Below are 21211 nucleotides of genomic sequence, written 5' to 3'. Positions count from 1 at the left end.
CATAGTTGGTAAATGTAAAAAAGGTGGACTTTAGTATTAGAATCCCAGTTTTGTACTCATTACCACCATAACCTAATTGGTTAAAATACAAAATTTATGATATAAAATAAAACCACTTTGTATTCATGAAACTAATCAGATGGGATTTTTAAACAGTTCACATTTGTTTTTGTACTAGAATCAAACGCAGCCCTAGGAGGATATACATGGCCTTCTATAATTCTTTATTTTACTAGTTATATCTAGTATTTAAATAATCTAGGCCATGACCCCAATTCTAGTGTTTTCAATCATGGTGCCTTAACCTCTAGCATTACCCCTCTTGTGATCCATCCATTTGATGGGTATCTTTATTCCTTAGACAATTATGATTGTAAGTAGCTTCTAAATGTGAATATGATAGATACTATTGCCCCTTAACATAGAGCTCTAGGCGGTAGGTCAGAACCAAAAATCAGAATCCCAATTTAAAGTCTTTACTCCAGGGAGATGGAGATTACTTTGGTGAATTAGATCTTGTTAGATGCCCACAATCATCTCAAAACATACTAGAATATTGACTCAATAAAACTTAAACTAATATTTTAAACACAAATGTAGGGTGTAAGAAGTGTATATATTTACCATGTTTGCATTAAAATTTATGAAGAAATAAGAGAAAACAAAGAATAAAAGAATAAGAGATGAGAGTATAGGGCGGCACACTTTAACCAACCCGGAAAAGTGATATTTATATTAGGGTTATAATAGTACATGAGATGACCATCTTACCCCTCATTAGTGTACAATAGTATAACTTAAAATAATAAAGGCTCGGGCCCATAAATCACCTAATAACAATACAACATAATAAAACAAAGTATGGCATAACATAAATGGGTTGAAGCTCATAATGTTAAGTTCCACAATACTCCCCTCAAGTTGAGCATAGACCCTTAGTAATTTTCCAAGTTTGGTTATGGCAAGACCCTTCATAGAGACATCAACAGCTTAACTTGCAAAGGGCATATAAGGAATACATACTTTTCTAAACGCAATCATTTCTATAGCAAAGTGTTTATCAATCTTGATGGTTTAGTCCTATCATGTTGGAGAAGATTGTTAAAAAATGCTTATTGCAGCTTAATTATCACAGTAGTGCTTCAAAGGACTGGACATGATAATTCTCTAATCATTTAAGAGTATCTTGATCTAAAGAAGTTCAGCAACTTCATATGTCATGGCTTAGTATTTAGCTTTAGCACTCGAACGAGCCATCATGGTTTATTTCTTGCTTCTCTAGGTTACTTGATGCCACCTACAAATATGCAATATCCAATTGTAGATCTCCTATCACAAGCAGACCTAGTCTAATCAGCATAGTATAGGCTTTTATATTAAGCTTATCATGCTTCTTAATCAATAATCATTTTCTTGGATATGTCTTTAAGTACCTCAATATTTTTTTCATTGCCTTCATATGTGAAATTCAAGGAACATGCATAAATTGATTAACAACATAGATAACATATGCAATATTAGGTCTAGTGAGAAACAGATATAGAAGTTTGCCCATAAGCCGTTGGTATGTTTCCTTGTCCATGTAAAGTTCCTCGTCATTTTCCTACAATCCATGTTTTTTGCTCTATAAGGGTTTCAATAGGCCTACTCCACAACTTCACTAGGAAATCCAAGGCATACTTTCCTTGACAAATATAAATTCCTTCCTTATACATGACCATCTCTATTCATAGGAAGTACCTTAGAGGTGTCAAGTCCTTTAATTCAAATTCCGACATCAAAGATTATTTGAGCCTTTTGGTTTCCTTTGAATCATTTCCTATAATTGCCACTGCCATATCATCAATGTTGATAACATCTCTCCACTTTTTCTATAAAATAGTGTGTATGATCATCATTGCTTTGGTGGCACCCCACAATCTCCATTGCCTTACACAATCTTTCAAACTAGGCTCTAAGAGATTGTTTATGCATATATAGAACCCTCTTTAGCTTGTATATTTTCCCACTCATGCTATAATCCAGTGGAGGATCCATATAAACTTTATCTTATAGATCTTCATTTAGTAATGCATTATTGACATCAAACTAGTGCAATTCCCAACTGTAGTTAACTATTAGAAAAGAAACACGTGCATGGTATTCAACTTGGCAACTAGAGAAAAAGTTTTTGTATAGTCTATGCCTTCTTTTTTGTGTGAATCATTTTGCTACCAACTTTGCTTTATATCTCTTCATTGAGTCGTCAACCTTATGTTTTATGGTATACACTCATTTACATCCAACCGTACTCTTTTAAATTGATAGATCCACTAACTCCCAAGTACAAACCTTTAATAATACTTTCATTTCCTTATCCATTGTTTTTTTTTCTATTTAGGAATGATAACAACTTTGAAGTACTTGGAAAAAGCAAACAAGACAAAAATAGAGGAATAATAGGTATGAGACAAGTGAAAATAAGAAACAAACTTATTTATTAGGTGGAGAGTACACGAATGGGTAAGATTTCGCAATGCAATGAAAAGATTCAAATTAAAGTCAAAAGAAACAAGGATGTTACTTTGGTTGGCTTTAGAGGCATCAAACTGATTGCAGTCATCCACCGATTGATTCTCTTCATTTTCCCTACATAAAAACTCAACCACCTCTTAACAATCTTGCTATCTTGTATAGTAGGAACAATTTCTTCATTTTATATATTAGGTGCAGTAGTAATAAGAGTGGATGAGCAAGCACCATCAGACCATGAAGGAGTAGAAGGAGAAGATAGAAGAAGAAAACTATGAGTATGAAAAGAGACAAATGAAAACCTTAGAGGAATTCTCTCTCACTCCACAACAAAAAACATTTAGTGGTAAGGAGAAAATAATATCATTTGGACAAATAATAGAAAAATGAGTTTTCATCCCAAATATCCTAAATGGTTGAGGATATATTCCTCTTCGACTATAAATTTTAGGATGCTACTTAGAGGAGTAGAGATTTGTCCCAAGTTATAAAAACTATTATTGTTACTCTTAGAAACTCTATATGCAACATTTGAGTTGGCTATATGGCCTAAGTTGTTGCTAGGACCTTTGTTTTGTTCTTGTCATTTTTCTTAGTGTCATTGGTTTCAAGTGAGGATGAATAATCCAACATGTATCCTTAGTGTACCCCTCTCCCCTACAATGTGAATACTTCAAATTCTTCTTATCCACCCCTTTGCACCCGTAGATCTATTGGAAACTAGAGCAGGTTGGTTATTGTGATGAAAAGGAAACACCAATTCCTGTTTCTTTCATCATAATATTTTCATTCTTAATTAAATAAAACACATGATGCAAATTTGGAAGTTCACCTCTCCCTAAAATTTGTGTTTTAATGTTTTTATATCAATGGTCTAAACCAACTAGGAACTTGAATATTCCCCCTTCATCAATTTGCTTGGCATGCCTTTCTTTGTCTTTGGTATTGCCCCATTCAAGGAGTAAATGATGGTTAAGCTCTTCTTATAAGCCTTTTAGTGTAGCAAAGTAAGTTGCAACAATCATGTCCTTTGAGTTAATCTTGAAATATATTGATTAATCTAGTAAATCCTTGTAATGTTCTTTCATTGACCACAAGCGTTATATAATTTTTCCAAATCTTATGGGTTGTAGTATAATGTTGAAGTCTTTGCTATTTTAAGAGTCATAGAAGTTAGAAAGTATAAACCATGACATTACAATTACATTTTCTTTACACCATGTCCTATAATCCAGTTCCTCTTCCTTTGGCTCCTTAATCTTCTTATCAATGTATCATTGCAGTCCATGACTTATTATGGAGAATCTTAATAAAATGATCCATTCACTAAAATTGTATTATTAGACAACGTATGCCCTTAGTTCCAATTAGATTGATGTATAATATGTTTTATGTATTAATAAAATCAATACATTATTGTTTTAAGTTTAGATTGGTATGCTTATATAAACCACTTCTTAAACAGACAGTTATAAAACTTTTGTTAGTTTATAAAGTTCTCAGCCGTTGGATAAACTTGGGGACTTTATCTAAACAAGGTTGACACTGTTATACTATTGAACTAATGGAGTAGCTTATCGTAGTTATTAGGGTTAGACCTTAAGTATAACCAATGGGTGTTTGTAAGAAGCATTGAACATGAACCAATTTCTAGTTATGACTTGGACCTTGGAGATAGATAAGAAAAATTGTCAAGTTGCATATAACCCCATACTTGATAATGATACTACACTAGGTTTTCGACTAAGTTTCTTTTGATATATTAATCAATGAAATCCACTTATGATCAAATAGGGTATGTTGGAGTAGTTTGTGATATTACCTAAGTGTGTGATTATTGTGATATGATCAACCACTTTATCAAACAAAGTTAATGTTGGGGTTTACACTCTATTTAGTGGAAACCTAAAACTGTTAGCAATGGATTTAAACTGTATTTGAGATTTCTTTGCAAAATGCATTTATACTTATATTATGATATTTTTTGAAAATAATTCACAAAATGTTTTAGTCAATGATCCATCTAAATAGAGAGTGTAACACTGCATTTTGTAACTAAGAAAAATGTCATTCATTGTGAGTAGTGTTTTGATCATTATGTGCTGAGAGGTTAAGAGCTAGAGACCATTATAGGGCTAAAACCTGACAAGCTTTATCTCATATCAATCTATTATCTTTGGGCTTCATAGGGTGGTTGAAACCAAATATCACTTAAACTTAAGTGTTGGGCCTAAACTGAGCCCAATTTGATTGGTTTAAGGGTTCACTGACATTGTGTAATGAATTCGGTCTAAGTCTTTCTAAATATGGAATGAACCCATGTGGACTAATATGAAACCTTTATGGATCCCATGCAATACATTGTTCATGCCCAATAAGACTTGCAATAGTTATGTACATGAACATTTAAAAGAAACGGGCCTTAACCCATTACTAGTAAGAGTAGTTAGACTAAATTGTCATATGATATGGGTCAAATATGGGAATGGATATGGGTTTGAACCTCCATTATCTCAGTGTAATTACATTAGGAAAGAGGTTGGCCTACACCTTTCTAGTCACTCTCTTATACTCTCTCTAGATTCCCATAAACCCTAATTTGAGCCAGCTTAGGAAGAAACTGTTTTCCCATCGTTCTTTGTTGTGTTTTTGAATAAAAATATAAGAAATAAAGTGGTTCTCATAGCTGCATACTTCCCAACTTGGTTGGAGATTGAATTCAGACAAGAAGGTGTTCAAAGATCGACTTATAGATACAACTACACCATCTTTAGTTAGGATTTGCAATTTGTGAACTCCATATTATGTATGCACAATTTAATTTTGTGTTTCTAATCTGGTATAGTTTATTGCTAGATCTCTCTAAAATATTAGATTTTCAAATACCAATAAATCATTTCTTGACATTTATAAAAAAGGAAATTAATTCTCTTTTTTTTTTGTAATTCGACCATCAACCCTAATAGGTTGAGTCATGAAACAATTGAGTTTCAACCTAATCAACATGTATTCATTTAATTTCACATTAGTAATTTGTATGTAGGGTTTCACAGATGAATAACATTGCCCACAATCCTGGAATTAGGGGTGTCAATTGACAGGTGTTGGATTGGATCCTGTCCAAACCAAAATCAATTTGGACAATTTGGATGGACTAATATGACATATTGAATTGGGCTAGTCCAAACATAATGGTCCAAAGTATTTATTGGATTGGATTGGACATAGTCCATTTGTAATGGATTTATATTGGATTGAGCCAATATTTGGTCTATTGATAAAAGATAAGAATGTAGGTGTTAATGGACTAGGTCTAGGTTAGAATGAATCTAAATTAAAACAAATTTGAATAGAATGGACGGTCCAAACATTGAGTTGGACCAGTTCAAAATGGTCCAAAATATTCATTGGATTGGATTGGACTTGGTTCATTTGTAATGGACTCACAATGGATTGGACCAAATCTAGTCCAATTGACACCCTTACCTGGAATCTCTAGATGAAACTTCACTTATGTTAGAAGACATCTTGAACTCATACAAATTGATATTCATCAAGTAGAACAAGTCAAACAACAACACCTCCCTTTGCTTATACTCTAAAGTTAACCTTGCTTAGAGCCCACATGAATCTCTTATATTGTCACCTTTTTGTAGTCCAACAGCTAGACTTGAGAAGTAGGTTTGTCTAGTCGTCCACATGACCATTTCACAACTTCTCGCCCTATGTAGGCATACCAATAACTACTATGGGCCTCCTGGGAGATTCTTTTATGGAAAAAACCTAATGTTTAGAAAATTATACCAGAACGACCGGTCGAACCGATTGAACCGTGACTCGAGACCTTAGCTAATTCGATCATGCCCCAATAACTACTTTGGTTAAAAAGTGGTGAAAACTGGTTGATCGACCAGTTTAACTAGAAAACCACTAAATTAATCCCAATTTCATGAAACCGCCTAGGTCCTTAACTAATAGAATTCCTAAAATGTGCTCAGCAAAATTCAAACCTATGACATATTATCTTCATATATTACTTAATTACCAATAGTTTAATTATTACTATGACACCATGCTTATTTTCAGATTCATGAGGAAAGAAGAGAAAATATAGAAAGAAGATGAAGAAAATGAGATAAGAGTATAGGACGACACACTATAATCAACCCATAAAATTGATATTTATATTAGGGTTATAATAGTATATGATATGACCAAGGTTTAAAATTTCAATACAATATGCCCGATAAAGGGCGTACTGTATTGTGTCTTTGAAAAACATTTACATGATACGTATGGAAATCGGACATCTCGTCTTTTTTTTTTCATGCGTATCGGACCTGTATCGGATTATATCGGGGTGTATCAACGAAAAAAAATACAGCCAAAAACTGAAAAGAAAAGGGAAAAGCAAGATTTTTTTCCTTGAAATAAGCCTTATTTCACCCCCAAATGAATCTAAAACTCCAAACCTCATTCCTAGAGTGCTACATTTGCAAAAAATTGCAAGAAACAAGTGTGAATCATTATTTTTTTTTGAATTTTGAAAAAATATGGAAAAATAGGTGAAAATTTTCCATTTTTTATAATATCGTGTGATTTCTTTTTTTCTTGAATGTTTAAATTTATGTTGATCTACATTTCTTACATTCAAAATCATATTTTTTTGTGTTATTAATAAATTTATGGAAATTTCATGAAGATATTTGGGGAAAATATAAATTAAAAAAATGAAAATGTAATTTTTCCTGCCTTTAAAGACTAAATATGTTTTAGATATATGGATTTATCTATCATATCCATAGAGCAATTGAAATTTCTTCTTTAGTATTTTTTTATTTTTATATTTTTAGAATTACAAAAGAAATAATAATTAATTATATTTTATCATTTGATCACAAAAATTTAATATATTATAATTTTATGGATGATCTTTCATATCTACAAACCAATTAAAATTTTTTATTATTATTTTTTATTTTTAGAATTAAAAATTAATTAATTATATTTTATCATTTGATCACAATGATTGAATATATTATAATTCTATGGATGATCTATCATATTCACAAAGCAATTGAAGTTTCTCCTTTAATAACTATTTTTTGAATATATTATATAATGTTTATTTTTTATATAATTTTTGAAAATAAATAAATAATCATTGATTATATTTTCACTTAGAAGTTTTGCAAATGCATGTTTTATGGTTGGATAGGAGAGAATTGAGTTTTTCCCATCCCATAAAACATTAAAACTTAAGAATTATAATTTATAAATTATAGTTAAGCATAGGATTTTTAATGAAATTATAATTACCTATAATATATTTTTTTATAAAACCATTAATATATATTAATTTAATGTATATACACCTCATTGAGGTCTTATATTTAGTGCTATTGATGTATTTTTATGATTTATTAAAGCATTTATAGTGTTTCCAAGTGTATTTATGCGTATCTTAGTTTTTATCCAATACGCATACGTATCCAAGATGTATCCCGATACATTTCTTAAAATTGCCTTTCTGATACACTTATCGTTTTCCAATATTTTGAACCTTGGATATGACCATCTTACCCCCCATTAATTATAGTAATATAAGTTAAAACAAGAAGGCCTAGATCAATCAATCACTTAATAATAGTACAACATAATAGAACAAAGTATGGTATAACATAAATGGGCCGAAGCACATATTGTTAAGTCCCACAACATACCACATTACTTGGTTGACTGGGTGGCTGGTGAGCTCAACTTGTTATGTTTGGGATAGTGGGCATGGAACACTCTAGAAGCTTATCCAAAAATAATTGGTATTGGATTATAAATCCACTAAAGTTCTATTGAACTGATCATGGCTATTTAATTCTTCTTACTCAATCCAATATAATTGTAAGCTTGGTTTTGTGCATGCAGGTGGCCTTGCTTACATTCCCATGGAAAAGAAATAAACATGTGTTTATTTTCCGGTATATAAATGGGTGCAGTGAAAAATAATACTTTTAGATTTGGATAAATTATTTATGTATGCACCGAAAATCATTAATATGTGATAAAATAATATTGTCACTTCAATAATGTAATTTGTTTGAATAAATTAGTCACTGTACACCTTTACCTAAGTGAGTTTATGTGGATGAATATTTCCCTAAATCATGAAACACTTTGTCCAAATAAATGCATTTACCCATATACCGAGAATCCAAAACTAGAACGAGACCTAAGTATTTTGCTACACATGGATTAGAGTGGTGGGGCACTTAGTGAGGCTGTTGGAAGCCATTGGCATTTGACTAACCCCACATATGTGAAGCTGCCGTATGAGAGTCACAAGCGAAGAATGTCTCACTTTCAGCAATTGAACTGTTCATGGATATCATTTGAATTCCATGGAATTGGGTTTTCCACCTCTCCACAGTGCTTTTCGGTCATTTTAATGATATACCCAACGTAAATCTCACGGTTAAAAATGGGTCCTGTACCAACCTAGAATCTAAGGTCAATCATCTGGCCTTGTGTACGGCGGAGGATGTAGCATCTATAGAAGATGTTAGACATTAGTTACAGTGATTATCATGCTTCCTATTCTGTCTTCTCAAAGGCGGGAACGACTAAGAAGTGAAGTAGTCGGGAAGGGAGATCAGAGATGTCGAACGTGGTGGTGCTGGACAACGGCGGGGGGCTCTGTAAAGCCGGAATCGGCGGCGACAGAGACCCATCGGCGGTGGTTCCCAACTGCCTTGGCCGCCCCTCCTCCTCCAAGAAATGGCTCGTCGCCGACCAACTCCAAGCCTGTGAAGACCTAACCTCCGTCTCCCTCCGCCGCCCCTTCGACAGGGGCTACCTCATCAACCCCGACCTCGAGAAAGAAATATGGGACCGCATCTTCCGTTCACTCCTCCGCGTGGACCCTACCGCCTCCTCCCTTCTCCTCGTTGAGCCCCTCTTCAACCTCCCCTCCATCCAGCGTTCGACCGACGAGCTTGTCTTCGAGGACTTCGGCTTTCGCTCTCTCTACGTCGCCGACTCTCCCTCCCTCGTCCACCTGTATGAGGCTAGCCACCGGCCTGACGGACTTATCTCGAGGGCGCAGTGTAGTCTCGTCGTCGACTGTGGGTTCTCGTTCACCCATGCCGCTCCGGTGCTGCAGAATTTCACCATTAATTATGCTGTTAAGCGGCTTGATCTTGGGGGCAAGGCTCTCACTAACTACCTCAAGGAGCTTGTGTCTTATCGGTCCATCAATGTCATGGATGAGACTTTTCTCATCGATGATGTCAAGGAGAAGCTCTGTTTCGTCTCGCTCAATGTTCCTCGCGACCTTCAGATTGCCAGGTACAGGAAATAGCAAATAAAGATAATTCTTTATTGCATTAATATTTCCCCATTCATTTTGCACCGTTAAATCGTCCATCTGAAATGCTTAGGGTTTCTGGTAATGCAATTGACTATTCTGTAATGAAATGCCACATGGACATTCTTCTTTTGGAAGGATAGGGTGGAAAAATTAAGTTCTTTAATTTCTTTTTTTTTTTTTCAACGGAAAAAGGTTAATCAAGGACCGTTGGCTGCATGTAAAATGAAGGAAACCAATGGTTTCCTGAAAATTACTATTTTACAGTGTTTAGTGTTACAGCTGCAATGGCTGTGGAAAACATATATTTTCCAAAAAGTGAATTCTAATTGTAGGAAAATGTCATTCTTCCTAATTTTATTTATCTCATTCTTTTTTTTCCAAGTTAAGTGAACCACCGGGAAAATTAGGAATACTGATGCCCATTTTCTCTTAATGTAAAAGAGGCACTCGAATGGAAATATCTCTACTTGGTTTCCTAACATTTGATTACAAAGTGATCATTCTCAGCACTGTAGGTTAAATTATTTGCAAAGAAACCAAGAACGGGGAAGTTGAGCACCATGTTTTTGGTAGAATTAAACCACGCTAAATGTGTTGGAAATGCCTTCTAGACTAAGTGCCAAGGCATACCAGAAAAAGGATAAACTTTATAAGCTGAGTAGCTTTATAAAGATTAGCCATGTCTTGCATGCTGGGCAGTCAAGAATATGTCTCAGGTGAAGATGGAGAGATGAATTAGTGTTGTAGCATGATGATAATAATATAACCATAAATGAATGTGTTTCAAGGATGCTAAAGCTAGCTTCGTTATTCTTTGGGGCAGTTACTTTGGCTAAATTAGATGGTCTCCACACCATTAATGTAAATGAACTTCCATGTCAGTTGTGCCCCCACAAATAGAAGAGGTAACAGATAAGTACCAATTGGCATATGGATTTACCCATACCTAGATTGGTCTTCATGATCCAATTGAAGTGTATGGAACGTATCATACACCTAAATGGGGTTCAGCTATTATTGAAATCATTCCAAGGATATCATACTCCTTTTTCTTTGTTTACATCTTCTCTATAGACATAATTTACAGTAGGAGACCTGCCAATAATGATGTGTTTATTATGTTAATGGAATTACAACTGATTATGTTTTTATGTTTACAGGAGACCTGGAAAGGATAACCTCTTCAGATGCACATATGTCCTTCCTGATGGTGTTGAACATATGAAGGGTTATGTAAAAGATCTGGATGAAGCACAAAGGTACCTCACATTGCCAGATGAAGCCTGGTTTCCATCACAAGGAATGAAGGATGGATGTGCAGAAGTTCCAGAAAAACCTGAAGATAGGAAGAGAATTGATTTGACAAAAAATGTAGTGTCTAAACAGCTTCTTCATTGTTAATGAATGCAGAATGTTTAGATCTTATAAATACTTTACATTGTCTACAGGAATTTAACTTGACAAATGAACGATTCCTTGTCCCAGAAATGATTTTTCGGCCTGCTGACTTAGGTATGTATTCACATTTCATGCTGTGTAGCATTTGGATTGTAATTTCCATTTAATACCGGTTATCAAAAAAAAAAAAAAAGAAACCTTTTCATTAGTGGTGCCCAACATTGGGAAATGGCCTTTTACCTTTTCATTAGTGCATCCATGTTCAGTGGTGGTGGTTTTTACAAAGAAATAGAAGGAACTCCGTTGCCATTTCTTCAGTCTACTGTTTTATTTGTAGTGGTTACACAAAGGCTAAAACCTCTCTTGGACATATAGACATTATCTGAGTTACTTTTCAGCATTTGCCCAGATATCCTCTGAATAATATTAGTTTATCAAGATACTAAGAGAATAGTTTATGTTGAATTAACAGGTCAGATAATGAAGTATGTATGTTTCAATATACTAGGCTGATCTTTAGTCTCACTTCATGGCAAGGCTCAAAGAAACTGCCTCAAGGTCTTTTTTGTTTTTTGAAAGCAAAAAGTTGAGCCTTGAGGCTCATATCTGGAGGCAAAGTAGATTCCTACATTGCTTTCAAGGGTCATTTACATGACCATTTTGCTTTGAAGGATCATTTACACGATCATTTATTCATTTATATACTTTCCTAAATTAGGTGCCATTGCTTGCTGCAATGATAAAATCTTGAGTTGACAAACATGAGAACACAGATTTGAGTCTGAGTATGACCACTCTGTGCAAAAAATGCCAAAGGTTAGGTCTGTATACGGTTTACCCCTCCCAAGACCTTGGATAACCAGGACCAACATCAGGTAATGGCCTTTTAAAATTTAATTTTCCAATTTTCCTATATAAATGTATAATCATATGCATGTTTTAAAATTTTCCTTGTATTAGTTTGATGTTTCTTTTAAAAATTGGTAATTTATGAAGCTTAAACTTCATGCCTTGAGATTTTTGTCTCACATCTAAAAATCTGGTGCTTTACCTCACATTTCCATGTTTCTGCACATTCATAATTAGTATATGAAGAAGTATGAAATATTAAATAGGTATCTATGAAAGTGTAGGAGGATCATTTACAAGTCTTGATTTGTCATGTTCTTTAAAGGAATGAACCAAGCTGGTCTGGCAGAGTGCATAGTACGGGCTGTAAATTCCTGCCATCCTCATCTTCACCCAGTACTCTATGAAAGGTGGGTTTAACAATCTTGAAGCATTAGCCATTGGAGCTTGAAGCACATTCCAATTAAAGAAAGTTGTTTCCATGTTTATGTGGACAGCATTATTTTGACTGGTGGAAGCACATTATTCCCTCGATTTGCTCAAAGACTGTAAGCTTCTGCAAACACTTTTTAATTTGTCAAATAAAAATGACATTCCTGGCCATAATGTTTTAACTAATGCAGAGAAAAGGAGCTTCGACCTCTTGTACCTGATGACTATCATGTACAAATAACAACTCAAGAAGAGTAAAATTTTACCCTAAGCTGTAGAGTTGGTATTTGCATTTCTGTCTTTTCCATTTGGTATAAATTTGTATTTCTCTTACTGCTTTGTCCAGTCCAATTTTAGGTGTATGGAGAGGGGGTTCACTTCTTGCATCTAGTCCTGATTTTGAGGCAATGTGCGTCACCAAGTCCGAGTATGAGGAGTTAGGATCTGCCCGCTGTCGACGACGGTTTTTTCACTGAGCACCCAAAGTACAAATGTATGTATCGAGATCCTATATGGTTGTTGACGCAACTGTTCTATGTGATGATTTTTCCTATAAAAAAATCCCCATATTTATTTTCCTCCTGGCATAGAGTGTCATGCAGAGAAAATTCTTTGAAGTGTCTCTTTTTATCTTCTTCATAGCAGTAACTGTTCTTCTTTGTGGCAGAGGAAGGTCTCTGGAAGAAACCTTCAGAATTTCTGTATGAAGCTGTTAAACGGAATTGGACAAATATATCCATCATGTCAACATGGAAAAGCTACAGCACAAGCTGCTTGGACATTTCTCTGTTAATGGAGTGCTTTTCAGATGCTTAAGGCTTCTGTTTTTATGGTAAATGTAGGTGCCAAGATGCCAGAGCCTACTTGGAAAAATACAAGGTAAAAGTGGCATGCAAAGGCTATATCAATGAAAGCAAATGTTCTCTCGCCATTATTGGGTGCATGCAATCATAACGAGGAATATGGATGGGACGAAGTAACACCCAAAGTTGGATGCAGTTTAATCTTTTTGTTTCCAACGCGACCATGTTACGTAAGCCAACTACTTCTGGCCTACTCTACTAGACTGCTGCTAGAAAGGTAAACCGTTTCGTGTATTATTTTGAATGTCATAATGAACGATATATTGCAGCTTAGTAATCTTTGCTTTCAGTGCCTTCAGTGAGACTGCGTTTATCATATGGTATATAATGTTCTAACTTTCATTATGCTTCAGAAGAATTGTGAGAGATTTAACCGCATTTTAGTTGCATTGAATTCTGTGATATGGATGTGCAGAGTGTTGGATTTCCGTTTGCTGTGATTTTTGAGGATTTGGTTCATGGATCAGATCGTTTTTTTTTTCCTTAGGCATGGATCAAATCTTTTTAGAGACGTTGTGGTATGGCTTTATATTTGCTGTAATCACCTCTTTTCAGTTGCATCGATTCCTGTGATACGTCTGTATCTGTACATCTCCCAGAAACAAAAACTACCACAGTAATAAGAAAGCCAATTCTGGTCATAATAGAGTCCAAATCTAAATGTTGCATCGCAGGAACAATTCTGTATAAAGTCTTTCTAAATTCATCTACTCTCTGGTTCTGATTGAACATTTGAAAAATAGCGAAGGCTTAACAAGTCTTCCAATTCATTCCGTCAAATCTGACAGATACAACCCGTCAAATCTAACAGATACAAGGTAAATTTCAGCTCTTTTTTAAAATTTACATTTAGGTCAACTTATGAAAATTTTTACCATCTTAGTTGTGTATCATGTGACATGTCACATCATGTGATTTAAAATTTTTGAAAATATAAAAAATATCCTTTGAAATAAAACACTGTTTATTATATTCTTACTTAAGAAGACGAAACTGAGTTATAACTTTTGCAAGGGAATGGTAATGTTTGCAGCCATTAAATCTGGGCGTGGGAATGAGAAGAGTTGAGAAGCATTTGGATGTTTGATAAAGAAAATTAGATGACATTTAAAAGGCATTTGTCTTTTCATATATCACAATGGCTGGTTAACATTAGGTATTAAGTTGGCACATTTTAGAAGTTTAGGTATTAGATTGACATGTTATGAAGTTTGGGGACCAAAGTAAACCCAAAATACAATTTCCTTAAATCTTTTACCCTTTGCGGTCAAAAAAGGTCTTTTACCCTAAAAATAACTTGAGAAGTGTGTTTACATGGGTATTCTTTATAATACGTATGCTTAACGAAAACAAATGAATGTGAGTATCTGAATAGGGCTATCAATTGGTCGGGTCTGGGCTGGAACCAGCTGGAACAAGAATCGAATTGATTTGATCGATTGTCCCAGGTCTGACCCGATAGATCTGATTATAATAAATAAAAAACAAATATTTATGTTTAATATATATTAAATACTCTCTCTATATATAGGATTGGGTTTGAACCGGTTTGGGACTAGATGAAACCAGTTTCGAACTGATAGTAATCGGAGCCCTATATCAGGACCCAGAGCTGACCCGGTAGTTCTAGTTCTCGAAACCAAAATTGGCCCAATCAAGTTGGATCCATCTGGTCGGATCCAATCCATTGATAACCCTATATCTGAGTATATTATTCCTGTAAAAAGCGTTGTCGTGATAACGAAAAATGAACAGGGCCTAAGGTGAAAATGTACTTGCATCAGCATTACATCTTAATTGTAGAAAAAAATGGCAATTGCCATTTTTGGATCGTGCCAAAAACATGACAAACAATTAGAGGTAGACCTAAAGATTGCGAGATTTGTTGGATTAAGCTGATATAAACCTATTTCTACTATTTTCCTTTTATTACGTACGTGTGCAGTGAGAGAAATCTAGACAAATGCAGAGAATCAGAAGAATATTCAAACTATAATATGAAAGCAATCAAGAAATGGCCATTATCTCCGTCAATGCTGGCAATCTCTAGTTGTCTACTAACTAGAGGGCGAGGCCTACGATAAAAAGAACCACACGGCCACATGGATGCGATGCACGATGCGTTGATACTCTGAAAATCAAAGGGAACCATAGAAATGGATTGTTAGAGCAGAGAAATGACATTTCTGCAATCTGCACACGTTCAACTGAAAACCAATTTTTGGATAGAAACACCCGTCGAGGCTTCAGATATCATGCCAAATGAAGATTGATCAGAAATCCCGAATGAATGTTTTTCTCCTAATCCTAGACCAGGGCTGAGTTTGAATATTGTCAATGATCCCTTCTCTCAACTCACTGCCTTCTTGATAAGAGGATCAAAATATCAACACACCCGATACCCTCAATTGGGTATTCGTGAGTATTGATATGAGTGATATTCATCATTTATTTATTTATTTATTTATAGGTATATGCTGTTAAAGCTCTCAAAGTTTTAAAATCCCCAAACTTTTTCTACATGGGTGTATTTATGCATTTTGGGGTCTACATTACAGATATGATACTCCTGATATATGGGTGTATTTTATCGATATTTTGATCCTTTATGAATGTCAAATTTTCAGAAATTCTAATAAAAAATACATTCAAAACATATGGTAGCAAGGTTCAAGTATCGGTATGAATTGTACGATATATAGTTTTTTTTGGGTACAATACGATATATATATATATATTGTTGAACCCACCAATATGCTAAATACCAGGAGTTAGAACCTGTGGCTAAGGTTAATACTTAAAACCCTTTATGTCCAGGCTCAAATCTTAGAACGTAAAAAAGTTTTTATACAAGAGTGTTGTCCCTCCAAATTATATTGATAATTAGTAAATTTTCAAAAATAAAATACATGATTTTTATTTTCCAAGGTATTTAATAAACTATACATGCATTTATGCATATAAATTATAAAACACACCATGCACTCATAAAGGGCGAAAAATTTTCAACATAAAACGTGTAAAGAGTTAGATGAAGATATTGCAATGACGAATGAATAATTCAAATGATATGGAAGGTATTCTACAATGATATCTTTATACAAATAAAGAATATTGACATACAAAACCCACCACTAACACCCAACATCCAATCACCAATCACCAATCATTATCTTTATATCCAAAACTTTTCCGGCAACAATTTTGGGCTCATCAGGGTACACTGTACCAGTAACTCATCTTGAAAACTGAGTTACTATAAAACTATATTGCTAATTCACGAACAGCTGCAATACATCTCCAATATCCGAGACATGATTTCTTCAATAATGAGCAACCAATCAGTGATATCACTGCATGCGATGTTGCTATTCCAATCTTGAGCAACCAACTAGGTCAAGATGTTGTCCCCAAGATCACCCAAGAATTGCGCTATGGTGCTTTCTGATTTGCTGGTTTCTCCAGTTGGAATCGTCAAAACAAGTCAAACTGAAATCAATGCAAGCCAAAGCTATTAAAACACTGCATTAGCTGCGAACTCTTTAGCTGTACCAAATGAAGCCAGCAATCTTGAAAATCTTGATGTTAAAAACCTCCAAACTGGCAAATTGATTTGTTGCTTGAAATCCTTGATTCCAGATCCACCTAGATGGGATCTTCGAATGGAGAAATTGAAGTACATTGCAAACCATTGTTGCTAGTCAAAAGCAGGTTGTAAATCCATGCAAAGATGCACTAGTTTCCTCTGGTATTGCCCATAACATTCACTCACTGCAATCACATCTTGATGATCAGGATTCAGGTGGAGCAAGATAGATTTTTGGTTTTCAACTGATAGCCTCAAAAGATCATCTGAATTCCCTGATTTGGAAGCAATTTGTGCATTTATCTCGTGGCAAGCAAGTAAGAAAAGGGCAGCTGTGTCTGGCTGCTGTGCATCACGGAATGCAGCTAATGCTTCCTGCAATGCACCAGCTGCAACATACAATATTGAAGCCCTGCATATTTTGATTAAACCAGCAGTTCAGTAATTTGATGAATATGACACAACTGAAAATCTTCATTACATAAAAGGGCCAGGTTACCTCCAGAAGCTATGCTCTGTGTGAAGGACATGATCAGCCCATCTCTGCAACACCCTGTAAGATGGCAAGTACCATCACTCTTCCCATTGTGAAAGGATTAAATTGTTAATATGAACTTGTCATTCATACATTCTGAAGTTGCAATAGACAATGTTGTTAAAATCTTATGATTTATGATACGATTCACAATTTAAATCATGAATCCCAAAGATTTTGATTTGAGTCTTATGCCTGAATCCTTTTTTACAAAAATCTTATGATTTTTATTTGAATCCTACAATTTGATTCATGAATATTACGATTTATATGATTTTTACAATTCACTATGATTCAAATAAATTCAATTAAATCCATAACTAAAAAAATGATTTACTTATATTATTTAAGACCAGATATTGAGTTTGTTTAACATCATATGTAGGCTAAAGATCCATTGTATGTTAATTATTTTATTTTCAAGTTAAACTTGATTTTATCATCTTAGGCTTCTATTGTACAAGTGTTAAATTCTATTCTTTTAGGTACATATATGGTAAACATGGATTACAAATGAGATAAAATAATATTCCTATATATATTTAACCTTTTAGTATATTTCTATGTGTTTTTTTTTTATATTTTTTAAAAAGTATAAATAATCTTACAATTTACGATGTGATTATGATTATTAAAACATTGCCAATCATTGAGTTTGTTTTACATCATATGTAGGCTAGAATTATTTTATTTTCAAGCAAAATTTGATTTTATCATCTTAGGTTTCTACTGTACAAGTGTTAAATTTTATTGTTTTAGATACATATATGGTAAATATGGATTAAATTAAAATCATATTCCTATATATATATATTTAGCCTTCTAGTGTATTTACATTTAAATTTATAAAAAATGTAAATAATCTTATGATTTATGATATGATTTACAATTTGATTTGATTCAACTTTCTCTATGATTTATTATACGATTATGATTTTCAGAACTTCGTCTTACATGCTTGTTGACTTTGTGCAACAATTCAAAAGTGTGTGTGAATATGAAATAATGCTGGTATCATGTTTCCATTGGATGGTAATATATTCAAATTCCTCCTCATGGTAATACAAATTTGAAAAAAACAGAGAACTTGACAGAAAGATGTTACATGACCTATCAATATAATCAGAAAAGCCAAAATATGAACCTTGCATAATCAGATCCCTGTAAATGTGTAGCAGCTAAAGTTGCTGCATCTGTCCAGCATCCAGCATCTTGTAGCTGCAGATAGAAAAAATTCATTAGAAGCTAGTTTATGTAATTCACTTTTCATGTTGAAGTCAGTGACCTAATCCAAGTGTCAAGGGATATATATTATAGTATTAAATTCAAATGGATAGGTTATCTACAATGTCATAAATATCCTACCTGAGGTACTAGCCCCATCTTCAATACATGCATACATACCAAGAGAGAGGCCACAACACTTGTGTCTATGGGGTTGATAGTTTGATATGAATAGATAAGCCCAAGGCACCATAACAAAAAATTGTTGTACTTAACATGATCTTTTACTATCAATTATATTTACATTATGCAATTTTACTATCATGAAATCTCATTCCTGTATCGAGAAGCAGAAAACTACAGGTAAACTCATGTCCAGGTAAATGTAATAATGGAATGGTGATCAACTTCTGAATGGAATGTAAGTCAGAATTCAATAAAATAGATAATGGTGCAAATTTCTAGCAGCGAGAAAGTGGATGACCACCTCTAATATTTGATCATGGATAGCAAAAGCTTATACAAGATCCATTTGATCCATTTCTGCCTTGGAGAAGTTCTAGAATCTATTGTCTCCCCTGCCAAGGGGTCTTTTTTAATGGATACTATGATCTGCCATAGGAGGGAGTTAAAGAGAAGAACAGAAGAGTGAAACAGGTTGGAGAACAAGAAGCATAGTGGGTGGCACCACACAATCTTGTTTAAATAGGGTAAAACATAAAATAGGGTAAAATAACTACAATATCCCTGTGGCAAGAATAAGATAATTAACACTCCCCCTCTAGTTGGGCTGTGTACATCATGCATTCTCAACTTGTTACATATCGCACTATGGCGTTGGGTAGACATACTTTTAATGAATATATCAATTAGTTGATCTCTAGAAGTAACAAAAGGAAGACACATTTCATCCTTCTCCACTTCCTCATGTATAAAATGCTTGCAAATTCAACATGTTTTGTCCCATCATGCTGAAATTCTTGTACCAGATTTGTTGTCACAAATAAAAGGATATGGCAAAGGAAAACTGATGGAGTACAGGAGAAGGCCAATAAGTTCTATGCAAGTTGGGACCACTCCAAGACACATAAGAAGTTTGGATGATGTCACTAATCCAACCGAGTAATCAATTACCAAGTTAGTGTCAGCGCAAAACTTCTATTCTGGTTTGAATTTACCAAGTAAGTGCCAACACGAAATTTCCATCTTAGTTTGAATTTACCAAGATAGCGCCAGCACGGAATTTCCATCTTAGTTCGAATTTATCAAGATAGCGCCAACACGGAATTTCTATCTTACTTTGAATTTACCAAGCTAGTGTCAACACAGGACTTCTATTCTAGTTCATAATTACCAAATTAGTATTAGATCATGATTTCCGAATTTTTGTTCAACCAGGACTTTCTTTTTGAAGAGTTTTAGTAGGATTCTATTATGGAGTATTTTCATAGATTAGGAAGCTTTCTTGTAGGATCCATAAGGGTGTATGCCTATATAAAGAGTAGCTAGGGGAAGACTAAGACAATTTTTGATATTGAATTTTCTCTTAATTATTCAGTGAAGAATTCTTCTTCCTAGTAGTTCGACTTCTACTATTTTCTTTGAAGCTTCTCTAAATGTGTTTTGTTTCCGTATTGCGCCAAAGACCCAACTCAGTTAGCGGGTTCTCAGCTACAACACTTCAGCCACCCTATGTGCCATAGACTTATACTCGTTTTCACACTAGATTTGGACACAACTGACTGCTTATTACTCTACTAAGTCACCAAGTTTCCTTCAACAAAAGTGCATGCTAGACCTCCTATCATCAAATCAAGGGAACCAACCCAGTCAGCATCTGTAAATGCTTCCACGTGAAGATAACCATGTTTAGAGAAATTTAGATCGCTACTAGGGATTTTCCACACAGCATTGACTAACTTTGAGAGCTGTTCTTGAGGAAGATTTTGGTCCTCATTCACCATAATTTTAGGCTAAAATCAGAGGCAAATCGTTGCTGTAACTTCAGGGATACAGGTACCATCTTGGAGGTGTGTCATCTTCTTCTTCATTGTCAGTATGAGAATTGTTTGGGTGTCTAGGCGTGAACAACTACTTGGATGATTTGCCTTTGTGGACTATCAACAATCAGGTAGATAATTAGATTCTCTTGGTTTTAGGTCCAACAAAACTTGATGGAAATCCTATACGTTGATCCTTTCTATATTGGGTTAGTTCCAGTTTAAACTATGCAAATCGGTGAGTTGAATTTGGATTCAGCATATCCAAAATTTTTGAACTGCAATTATCCTCTAAATCTTTAGAGGACATACGAACTTCACTGTTCATCCATAAACTCGGTTGATAGGGCACACCAGAGTCACTTTTAATACAATCCAGCACTAAGGGAAAATACGAATTGCAATCCACAAGAATTAATTCACCATCTGAACACAAAATCAACACCACTA

The 21211-nt window shown here is 34.4% G+C and overlaps 2 protein-coding genes across 7 annotated transcripts in view; one reads left to right on the top strand and one right to left on the bottom strand.

Moving 5' to 3' along the window:
• The first annotated feature begins 9071 nt into the window (after window positions 1–9071).
• Window positions 9072–13820, top strand: ARP6 (actin-related protein 6). 3 transcript variants are annotated; one of them, XR_733403.3, is made up of 8 exons: window positions 9072–9852; window positions 11035–11245; window positions 11323–11386; window positions 12447–12531; window positions 12619–12669; window positions 12745–12784; window positions 12911–13046; window positions 13221–13820. XR_733403.3 is itself a non-coding variant. In XM_010243239.3 (8 exons), exons 1-7 carry the CDS (start codon window positions 9164–9166, stop codon window positions 13027–13029), a joined length of 1293 nt encoding a protein of 430 aa, XP_010241541.1. In that variant the 5' UTR covers window positions 9075–9163; the 3' UTR covers window positions 13030–13046; window positions 13221–13820. The 3 variants fall into 3 exon arrangements, 1 of the variants encoding a protein (XP_010241541.1); XR_016081969.1 differs by having other exon boundaries at window positions 9073–9852; window positions 12745–12807; window positions 13221–13360; XM_010243239.3 differs by having other exon boundaries at window positions 9075–9852; window positions 12745–12807; window positions 12900–13046.
• Window positions 13821–16462: 2642 nt separating this feature from the next.
• The window catches only part of LOC104586164 (uncharacterized), a 196209-nt gene continuing 191460 nt past the window's right edge, over window positions 16463–21211 (bottom strand). For 2 of the 4 annotated variants that reach the window (XM_088899100.1, XM_088899099.1), the window contains exons 18-20: window positions 18682–18755; window positions 17502–17555; window positions 16463–17414 (exon numbers count right to left, since the gene is read on the bottom strand). In XM_088899100.1, coding sequence (XP_088755226.1) covers window positions 17114–17414; window positions 17502–17555; window positions 18682–18755 — 429 coding nt within the window. In that variant the 3' untranslated portion in view covers window positions 16463–17113. Of the gene's footprint in view, window positions 17415–17501; window positions 17556–18681; window positions 18756–21211 lie in introns of those variants that run through there. The other 2 variants (XR_016082974.1, XR_016082975.1) reach the window with 2 other exon arrangements.

Source organism: Nelumbo nucifera, chromosome 2, assembly GCF_055504915.1.
Source record: "Nelumbo nucifera cultivar China Antique chromosome 2, China Antique-T2T, whole genome shotgun sequence".
Classification (NCBI taxonomy): Eukaryota; Viridiplantae; Streptophyta; class Magnoliopsida; order Proteales; family Nelumbonaceae; genus Nelumbo; species Nelumbo nucifera.
Note: the sequence above shows the minus strand (reverse complement) of the source record. Positions and strands in the feature narration are given on the sequence as shown.